Source organism: Myotis brandtii, unplaced genomic scaffold (assembly GCF_000412655.1).
Source record: "Myotis brandtii unplaced genomic scaffold, ASM41265v1 scaffold1612, whole genome shotgun sequence".
Taxonomy (NCBI): Eukaryota; Metazoa; Chordata; class Mammalia; order Chiroptera; family Vespertilionidae; genus Myotis; species Myotis brandtii.
In genome coordinates, this window is record NW_005355890.1 from 1,472,744 (window position 1) to 1,482,657 (window position 9,914).

Here is a 9,914-nt window from a genome sequence, read left to right on the forward strand (position 1 = left end):
TGTCCCCCCTCTGCCTGCCCGCCCTGCAGGCTGAAGCTGGCCTGCTCTGCCAGGAGCACACAGCTGCCCGGCCCTCCCTCCACCTCTGGAGCATCAACCTCCACACCTCCCTTTCTCACACTGAGGTGATGCTGTTCACAGCTAATACTTATTTCTACACGAGTCCGAGTCCGCACAGCCCCAGAGGGAGGCGGGTGTTACTATGCCCCCATTTCACAGAGAAGGCAACCCGGTCACTGAGAGGTTAACTAGCTTGCCCCGTCCCACAGGCAGGCAGCGTGTAAATGTCAGAACCGAGGCGCCGGGCCAGCCTGGCACCCACGCCTGCGGCCCTGCCCTGGCCTCCTCCCTCTGGCCTCCATCCCTCGAGGAGCAGCGCCGGCTGGCTTAGGGGCACTTCCCTTCGGGGCCCCCCGCCCTTGGTGGAGATGAGCAGCCTTTCCTCTGCCTTCTCTCTGCGTGTCCTTCCCCTGTAACCTCTGACATGGGACTGACATGTCGCCACAGGCTGTGGCTTAGGTCTCAGATTTCGCAAGTCCCTGGGAAAGCTGGCGAGTTAACCTCACCCTCAGTCCCCAAGGAACTGGATCACACTAGTCTTTCGGTGGGAAACTGTGTTTGTCATGAAAAGAAGGAAAAGTGATTTGTGGCCTGGCCACGCCAGGAGGCAGGCCCACCTCTCACACTGCCCTGGGGCTGCGGGCAGCCAGCAGCTAGGGGGTGGAGGGGACCAGGCAGAGGTGTGGCCCGTGGCCTGCTGCCCTGCGCCCTGCCTGGGCTGAGCCCCAGGAGTCCCGTCACTCAGCAACTGGCACAGGGAGGCTGTGCTGGATGGTGCGGGGACACTGGAGAATCAGGGAGCATCAGGGCCCTGGGCAACCACACCCTTTCTCACCTTGCCGCAGGCCCAGTGCTTCAGCCCCGGGAAGACATCTAAAGGAGCAGGGCAGGGGTGGCCCAGGGCTGCGCTCTGCCAGGGAGTGAACAGGACCCATGGAACTAAAGGAAGCAAAGAATGGGGGCCAGAGGAGGACCATCTGATGAAGCAAGAGCCTGCCTCCTCCATGCCCTGACTCCCAGTGGCAAGGGACCCTGCCTCTCGCTGCCTGCCCCACCCCCCTCCCGCTCTCCTTCCCTGCCCAGCATGTCCTCCTTGTCCTCCCACCCCCTTCCTCTCTCACGAATGTGAGGTTGCTTTGTGCACACTAAAGCCCAGTTTCACATCAGTGGTTCAGATGGTTTCCTGCAGCCCCTGTCCTGAGGTCTCGGGCCAGCGTCCGGTTTGCTGAATACTCACCTCGGACAGCCATGTGACTGGGCTCCGGCCTTGCTGCCGGAGGTGAGTTTTGTGGGTGCTGATCCCTAACAGGATGCTGAATGTCTTAGACCTGCTCCCCTTGAGAAATGAGTGGGTCTTCCGTACCCCCAGCATCCCATGGGGCCTTCCCAGGAGACCCCGGGTGTCCATTTCCTCCCTCCGCCCACTCCTCCAACCCTGAGCATCCATTTCTAGTCTCTGGCCCCTCCTGACTCTCTGGGGGTTGGGATGGGGATTTGCAGGGGCCACAGAAGTAGAAGGGGAGTAACAAAGGACACCCCTGCCAACTTGCCTGTGCACACTCCTCAGTTCAGCCCTAGTGTCTGCTAGTGGAGCGTCACCATGGCGGGTGCCTAGACTTGGTCCCTCTCCTTTGTCCTTTCAAGGCACAGAGGTCAGGGGAAGGTGGGCTAACTAGGAGAGAGGCTCCCCCCAAATAAAGGACAGAGAGGAAGGGAGAGGGATAGAGAGTTAGAAACATTGATGAGAGAGAAACATTGATCAGCTGCCTCCTGCACACCCTTGAGTCTGCAGGATGACGCTCTATCCACTGAGCCAAACCGGTAAGGGCTCTTTTGACCTTTCTATAGGTCAAATTCGGCAAGGCCCTTAATTCCGTGGTCGGCAAACTGCGGCTCTCGAGGCACATGCGGCTCTTTGGCCCCTTGAGTGTGGCTCTTCCTAAGCCTTAGGAGTACCCTAATTAAGTTATTAACAATGTACCTACCTGTATAGTTTAAGTTTAAAAAATTTGGCTCTCAAAGGAAATTTCAATCGTTGTACTGTTGATATTTGGCTCTGTTGACTAATGAGTTTGCCGACCACTGCCCTAATTCAAATTTTCCAGGTAGTTAAAAGGAGGGGCCGAAGTTTCTCTTGAGCCTGAGGCTAAAGTTGCCTTTAGCTCAAAACAATGTGCATACCAGAGAGTCCTGGAGTGACTCAGCCAGCCTCCCTCCTCTCCATTGCCCACTGCCCAGACCCTGCCACCAGCCCGAGCCTCAGGGTGCCCCTCCCCGCTCCACCCCAGCCAGCTTCCAGCCTCTGTTTCCCTGAATCAGCCCCAGGTACTGTAATCAGCCCACCCGGCCCCACATAGTAACCTCACCGCGATCCTACTATTCCTTAGAAGCCTGTTGTAGCTTAGTCACTTCCTCCTTGAACCTCTGAGCTGCATACCACCCCCAGGCACTTAGAAGGACCCCTCTCATTTTGCGCGCTGGGGAGGCTGAAATTCAGGGTCTGTGGCCAAACGATTGCCTTCCTGCAGTATCGTTCTCCTCTGATGTCTAAGGTTGGTGGCTGTGTCTCAGTCCAAGGGCAGTGGGCACACAGGCCTGCGCCTGCTTTACGTCCGGGGTGGGGGAGGGGTGGTGGTGAGCCGCTTGGCGGACTGCAGAGGTCAGAGGGGCTCCAATGCTGTGGCCCTCCCTCCAAAGGGCACGGTCAGTCTGGGGACAGGGAGCCCCCGGGGAGCAGGGGGTTGCTAGCAAGTTAGCTCCCTGGTGAGCTGGCCTGCTGGGGGACTGGCAGCTGCAGGACCCTGCAGTCGGAGCTGGCTCAGAGAGGCCAGGCGTGACCCCCAGCCGCACTGCGTCCCCCTCGCTGCATCTCTGTGCCTGCCAGCCTGCCTTCCGGTCAGGCCCCCTGGGGGCCTCGCTGCCGTGTTGAAGAACAGGCTGGGTCTGCGCAGGGCAGGTGCTGCTGGGGGAGGGGCAGGTGGTCTCCGTCAGGCCTTTGCACTGTGGCCTTTGAATTCAAGAAGACTATCCCACAGTGCCAAGTCTGGTGCCCTCGAAAGTGGTTCTAGCTTCTGCCCTAAGGAGGCTTCTGGTCTGTGCAAAGAGGCTGCCCCATTTCTGGGTACCACTTGGTGCTCTAGGGGAAGTGATGGCAGGGGGAGCCTTGGGCTGGTTCTGAGCTCCAGCCCCGTTCTGGAGCTGCCTCTCCCTCCAGCTCAGCCTCAGGGCCGGTTATCTGCAGGTACGGGCAGGTCAGGGTCATTTCCTGCCACCCTCCCTGTCTCAGACATAGCAGTCCGAGGTGGGGATGTCCACAGACAGAACCTCAGAGTGCCAGGAGCAGACCGTCTCCACAGCAGGGCCTCGCCGGTCTTTAGGGTGCTCCCAGTACCTCCTTTTCTCTGCACACCCACAGAGTCCAGGGCCCTGGGATCACACCATTCTGACCAAATGGCACCCCTCAGTCTCTAGGGCAAGAGCAAGGGTATGCGTTGGTGGGTAAGGCGTGCAGATGCGCACCCACAGCCATCACTCTGCCTCCGCCTCTTCGCCTGCCTCCTCGTGTCTGCAGGTCTGAATGTCTGGATGGGCTGCACATCTGTCTGTGCAAGTGGTGTTCCACCCAGGGGTGAGCTGGGCACCCATGGGCCACGCCCCCCCAATCGAGGAGAGTGGCCCCCAGTGACAGCGCCCATAGATGTAGGTGGCACCTTGAGGAGCAGGGCAGAGGTCAGAGTGGACAGCCCCTCCCTAGCGGCGCTCTCTCCACTGGAGCCCCGGACAGGGCTGGGCAGCGTGGGCTCTGGAGGGAAGGGTTTCTTCCTTTTCTGAAGGAAGGGAGAGCCCTGTGAGTGGGGCCCTGGGCTCCTTAAAGACGCCTCCCAGGAAACTGGCTGGAAGCCCAGCCCTCACCCTGCAGGGCCTGGAAGGAGGACTGGGGTGAGGGACTCAGGGAGGCCCGTCTCCTGTGCTCTCTCCAGGTCTGCTACCTGTGCCACAGCCTCCTGACACTCGCTGGGGTGGTGGTCAGCTGCCAAGACATTACTCCAGACCAGCGGGTGAGTCTCCCAAGAGGCTGGGCTACAGTCAGCTGGGGCGGCGCCCACCCTGCTCTCAGGAACTGCAAAGAGGGGCTAAGAAGCAGCAGCAGTTGGGGGGTGGGGGTGCGTGGAGCAGGCCTCTGCCTTCTCCCAGCATCCCATGGGGCCTTCTCAAGAGTTACTGACATGTGCCCCAGCACTTGCCCTGTCCCTCTCCTCTTTCCTTCTCCGGCCGCCCCTCCACGGTGCCTCTGCAGGAAGAGCTGCGGCTGTTGTGTATGCAGTTGGACCGTCACATCAACACCCATATCCGGGAGAGCCCCCAGGCCATGCACCGGACCACGCTCAAGGACCTGGCTACCCAGACCCACATCCGCTGGCAGGAGCTGCTGACCCACTGCCGGCCCCAGGTGGTGCCCCTCTAGCCTCCGGACCTGGGAGGGGAGGGAAGTGGTCAGGCAGCTGACCAGAGCCAGAGCACGCCTCCCCCCCCACCGTGTCCACCCCCACTGCAGCTGCTGAGCTTCGGGCTGGAAAAGGCTGGAGCGGGCATTGTGGGGGAAGGGAGGGCCTGGAGGCCTTCAGCATTCTTATCAAGAGTGAGATACCAGTGTGGGTGTGTGGCGTGGGGTACAGAGAAGCCTCTACTGAGCAAATGCAGAGGAACTTTGCCCAGAGAGGGGAGACCCGGGCACCAGAGGCGCCAGCTGTCCCCCCTCTGCCTGCCCGCCCTGCAGGCTGAAGCTGGCCTGCTCTGCCAGGAGCACACAGCTGCCCGGCCCTCCCTCCACCTCTGGAGCATCAACCTCCACACCTCCCTTTCTCACACTGAGGTGATGCTGTTCACAGCTAATACTTATTTCTACACGATTCCGAGTCCGCACAGCCCCAGAGGGAGGCGGGTGTTACTATGCCCCCATTTCACAGAGAAGGCAACCCGGTCACTGAGAGGTTAACTAGCTTGCCCCGTCCCACAGGCAGGCAGCGTGTAAATGTCAGAACCGAGGCGCCGGGCCAGCCTGGCACCCACGCCTGCGGCCCTGCCCTGGCCTCCTCCCTCTGGCCTCCATCCCTCGAGGAGCAGCGCCGGCTGGCTTAGGGGCACTTCCCTTCGGGGCCCCCCGCCCTTGGTGGAGATGAGCAGCCTTTCCTCTGCCTTCTCTCTGCGTGTCCTTCCCCTGTAACCTCTGACATGGGACTGACATGTCGCCACAGGCTGTGGCTTAGGTCTCAGATTTCGCAAGTCCCTGGGAAAGCTGGCGAGTTAACCTCACCCTCAGTCCCCAAGGAACTGGATCACACTAGTCTTTCGGTGGGAAACTGTGTTTGTCATGAAAAGAAGGAAAAGTGATTTGTGGCCTGGCCACGCCAGGAGGCAGGCCCACCTCTCACACTGCCCTGGGGCTGCGGGCAGCCAGCAGCTAGGGGGTGGAGGGGACCAGGCAGAGGTGTGGCCCGTGGCCTGCTGCCCTGCGCCCTGCCTGGGCTGAGCCCCAGGAGTCCCGTCACTCAGCAACTGGCACAGGGAGGCTGTGCTGGATGGTGCGGGGACACTGGAGAATCAGGGAGCATCAGGGCCCTGGGCAACCACACCCTTTCTCACCTTGCCGCAGGCCCAGTGCTTCAGCCCCGGGAAGACATCTAAAGGAGCAGGGCAGGGGTGGCCCAGGGCTGCGCTCTGCCAGGGAGTGAACAGGACCCATGGAACTAAAGGAAGCAAAGAATGGGGGCCAGAGGAGGACCATCTGATGAAGCAAGAGCCTGCCTCCTCCATGCCCTGACTCCCAGTGGCAAGGGACCCTGCCTCTCGCTGCCTGCCCCACCCCCCTCCCGCTCTCCTTCCCTGCCCAGCATGTCCTCCTTGTCCTCCCACCCCCTTCCTCTCTCACGAATGTGAGGTTGCTTTGTGCACACTAAAGCCCAGTTTCACATCAGTGGTTCAGATGGTTTCCTGCAGCCCCTGTCCTGAGGTCTCGGGCCAGCGTCCGGTTTGCTGAATACTCACCTCGGACAGCCATGTGACTGGGCTCCGGCCTTGCTGCCGGAGGTGAGTTTTGTGGGTGCTGATCCCTAACAGGATGCTGAATGTCTTAGACCTGCTCCCCTTGAGAAATGAGTGGGTCTTCCGTACCCCCAGCATCCCATGGGGCCTTCCCAGGAGACCCCGGGTGTCCATTTCCTCCCTCCGCCCACTCCTCCAACCCTGAGCATCCATTTCTAGTCTCTGGCCCCTCCTGACTCTCTGGGGGTTGGGATGGGGATTTGCAGGGGCCACAGAAGTAGAAGGGGAGTAACAAAGGACACCCCTGCCAACTTGCCTGTGCACACTCCTCAGTTCAGCCCTAGTGTCTGCTAGTGGAGCGTCACCATGGCGGGTGCCTAGACTTGGTCCCTCTCCTTTGTCCTTTCAAGGCACAGAGGTCAGGGGAAGGTGGGCTAACTAGGAGAGAGGCTCCCCCCAAATAAAGGACTTTCAGGGCAAGTAGCTCGATTGGCAAAGCCGCAGCACCCCATCACTTCCTGGGCCTCCCTCCCTGGGCGCCAGAGTGCTGGGAGCCGGGGGCATCTATAATTCAGAGGCTGGGTACCGTGCCGGACGCCTCCCTGCCTCGACGCCTCTGCCAAGTGAGAGGTGGAAGAAATCCTCTGCCAGGGGACTTGGCTGCCCAGGTGGCTGGACCGAGAGTTCTGGTTTCTGTTCCTGGCTGCATCGCAGGCCCCCTTGGCCAGGGCACTACTGAGGCCCCAGGTAGGCCTGCGATACTGCAAAAAAAGGGCAGGCCGCTTCTAGCACTGTACATCCTGGCAGTTAATCTGCAGCCATTCAGTTCACTCTGGAAACCTGGAAGTCACCTTTGTAATTTCCCTTCTTTGTTTCACTGCCAAGGGCAGAGAGGGAGCAGGGAGACCTGGGGAGTTTCCAGATCTCTCTCTGTGGCTCTTAGAAAGGGATGGCGCTGTCCCTTCGCCGCCGGCTCTGGTTCTCGCACTGCCCCAAACACTCATCCCCCGGAGAGAAATGGACACCAAGGAAAGGAGGTGTTGGTGGCGACTCAGTCGCTCCGGGGGCCTAGCTGTAACCTGAGCGGAGGTGTGCAGTTTGAGGTCACCCAAGGGCAGACGCCATCCCCTGGGACCTGTAATGGGCCCTCTCTGGAACTGGCCTGGAGCAGACCTGATCTCAAACTAGTCTGGGGCCAGTTGGAGACTCAGCCTGCTCTCGGCCAAGAATTCACAGGTGCTGGTCCTGGCACCCCTGCCCTTTCCAGATGGCGCCCTGGGGAAGGGAGGGGCATCCTGAGGCCCCTGAGAGCAGCATCCGGGGCTGTGGTGACGGATGTTTTCCTGCTTCCTTTGGGTGATGGTGGCAGGGAGGGGCTGGGAAGGGAAAGGCTTCCCAGGTGGGTGGCTTTGATAACTCTCCTCCAGGAGGAAGTAGAGAGGAAGTCCTTTTCCTCTGTCCCCACTGACCTCAGTCCCCAGGCCCTCGGGAAGATCCCTGAAGGGTGGCTGACCCAGGCTTTCTCATTTCCCCTTGGGTTCACAGCAGCTCCAGGCTCCTGGGAAGTAGCCAGGCATGTTGACCAGAGAACCCCAGTGGGAAGCAGGGCTCCTCCCGTCAGCTGCCTCAGAACAGCGGGGGAGAGGGGGAAGGGGCTCAAGTGAAGGCCGCTCTGGCGCAGGACCGATGCGTGTGGGGGAGAGTGGAGCCTTGCTTTTCAGGTGTGACTCCTGGGCCCACCTGTGGGGCCAGCCTCAGCTGCCAGTGCATCTGAGCAAACCTCAGAAGGCATTTAGCGCCGGCCTTTCCTTGACTTGGCCTCAGCAGTTGAGTTAGTGGGGCAAGTAGGAGTGTCAGGGCCTGAGGCTGAGGTGGGCACTTCCACTGAATATGCCAGACAGGCCCCAGGGAGGTCGATAGATACACAGTAGTTTTGTTTGTTTTTTGTCGTAAATTTTTTATCTTAAGACCCGGGAATTCTCATTTTAGACCAATTGTGCTTATATTAAAAAGTATGACTCATGCCCGCTGGTATAGCTCAGCAGTTGAGCATCGACCTAGGAACCAAGAGGTCACCTGGTCAGGGCACATGCCCCGGGTTGTGGGCTCCATCCCTTTTGAGGGGCACCCAGGAGGCAGCAGATCCATGAGGTTTCTCATCGGTGTTTCTATCTTCCTATCCCTCTCCCTTCCTCTCTCTCTCAGAAATCAATGAAAACATTTTTTTGAAGTATGAATCATGAGCAAATGGTCATGCAGGAAACTATCCCCTGCTCACTCAGCCCCGGAAAGGGCCAGTACTGGGAGTGAACAGAGCGCAGAGGAAATGGGCGCAGGTGGCAAAGGGGTGTGGGGGCTGCAGCCCTATCTTTGGGGAGGAGCCTTTGGAAGGGAAGGGCTCCCTGGAGTCTGTTATTGGAACACAGAAGCCTGCCTTGGGGTACGCGGAAGACTGTCCCTGCCAGTGAAACCAAACCACCTTCTGAAACTTTCCACTGGGGCTATCTTGCAGGAGGAGCTCAAGTCTCTGTCTGGTAACCCTCACACCTAGTGGGTGGCAGTGGGGGAGGGGCTGGAAGGGGAGGCAGAACAGCAGGAAATGGAGCATTTGGTGGCTAAAAGTTGCCCGGATCCAATGTGACTTAGTGGAAAGATGGATTTGGCGTCCCAGGGCCCAATTTAACATTCTGACTTTGTTTATATCTATGTGACTTCAAGCAGGTCTCTCTCAGACTCACTGTATCTACAAAGTGGGACAAACAATGCCCACTTTTACAAAGTGGTCCTGAGGGTGGAGCGGAAGAAAATGTAGAGGAGGCAGGTTGCAGAGTCTACAGCACAGAACAGTGAGGGGATCTGCATACAGGTCGCCACTTAAATGGATACGGAGTGTCCCCCTACTGAGGTCACACACGGCCTCTCCGACCGCTGAGGCAGAGCCTGCTGCCCACCCGTCCTAGCGGCTGGCTTGCTCCCAGTCTCCAGCATCTCCACAGCTACACAGGTTTCCTCTGGCGGAAAGGAGCTGGGAAATGTGGCCTCGGCCAGAGCGGGAGAAGGGGCCTTTATGTGCACCAGCAAAGACCCAGTTACTGAGTCCAAACTGGGCTGCCTCCCCAGTTATCTCCTCTACTCTTCTGGTCTCTGCTCTTCAGACGCCAAGTTTAAACCCAGAACAAAAGCTTCTGTCTGGACTGATTTATAATCCAGATCTGCTGATGGGGCCCGAAAGCATTCCTCCCCTGCAGGGCTGTAGCAGCTTAAAGCAACCACCCTAGCCTCGGGGCCTCTCTTCGCCTCTGCCCTCTGCTCCTGGCCAGGAGGTGGCATCTCTCTGGGTGCTGGCCTCTGTCCACCTCCCAGTTCGGAGGACCAGCTGGCAACATCACCCAGTTACTTCTAGGAGCGGCTGTGGGCGGAGACTGGCGGTTCTGAAGGTGGCAGATCTGCAGCGTGGCTACCCTCAGCCCCTTTCATCTGAACATCGGGGCTCCTGTCAATTGTTAGCCCCCCGGAGGCACAGAGGAATCCTTCCTGGAGTGGCTCTGTGCCCCCGGCTAGAGGGAGCTGGGCGAGGGGCGCTGAGGGGTCCCCGTGCCTGTGGAGGAAAAGCCAGGGCAGTGTCTCCGCAGACCGGGGTCTTCCTGGCCAGGGAGGCCCGTGCAGTCCGGCTGCAGGGCCGGCAGGTAGAGGGAGCGCGAGGGGCGCTGAGGGGTCCCCGTGCCTGTGGAGGAAAAGCCAGGGCAGTGTCTCCGCAGACCGGGGTCTTCCTGGCCACCAGGGCCCGTGCAGTCCGGCTGCAGGGCCGGCAG

General features: G+C 59.8%; 2 protein-coding genes across 4 annotated transcripts in view; both read left to right on the top strand.

Moving 5' to 3' along the window:
• The window catches only part of FAM178B (family with sequence similarity 178, member B), a 91,404-nt gene extending 90,108 nt beyond the window's left edge, over positions 1-1,296 (top strand). For 2 of the 3 annotated variants that reach the window (XM_005862244.2, XM_014536419.1), the window contains one exon: positions 906-1,296. In XM_005862244.2, coding sequence (XP_005862306.1) covers positions 906-1,073 — 168 coding nt within the window. In that variant the 3' untranslated portion in view covers positions 1,074-1,296. The remainder of the gene's footprint in view (positions 1-905) is intronic. The other variant, XM_014536420.1, reaches the window with a different exon arrangement.
• A 364-nt stretch (positions 1,297-1,660) lies between these two features.
• LOC102260584 (protein FAM178B-like) lies at positions 1,661-6,097 on the top strand. Its single transcript, XM_005862245.2, has 4 exons — positions 1,661-1,667; positions 3,946-4,118; positions 4,358-4,510; positions 5,714-6,097. The coding sequence occupies exons 1-4, from the start codon at positions 1,661-1,663 to the stop codon at positions 5,879-5,881; spliced, it is 501 nt and encodes a 166-aa protein (XP_005862307.1). The 3' UTR covers positions 5,882-6,097.
• The last annotated feature ends 3,817 nt before the right edge of the window (positions 6,098-9,914 follow it).

Excerpts from the sequence above, each read along its gene's own strand:
- LOC102260584 (XM_005862245.2), top strand. Across the intron at positions 4,119-4,357 it reads ACATTACTCCAGACCAGCGG|GAAGAGCTGCGGCTGTTGTG; the intron begins GTGAGTCTCCCA and ends GTGCCTCTGCAG. Across the intron at positions 4,511-5,713 it reads TGACCCACTGCCGGCCCCAG|GCCCAGTGCTTCAGCCCCGG; the intron begins GTGGTGCCCCTC and ends ACCTTGCCGCAG.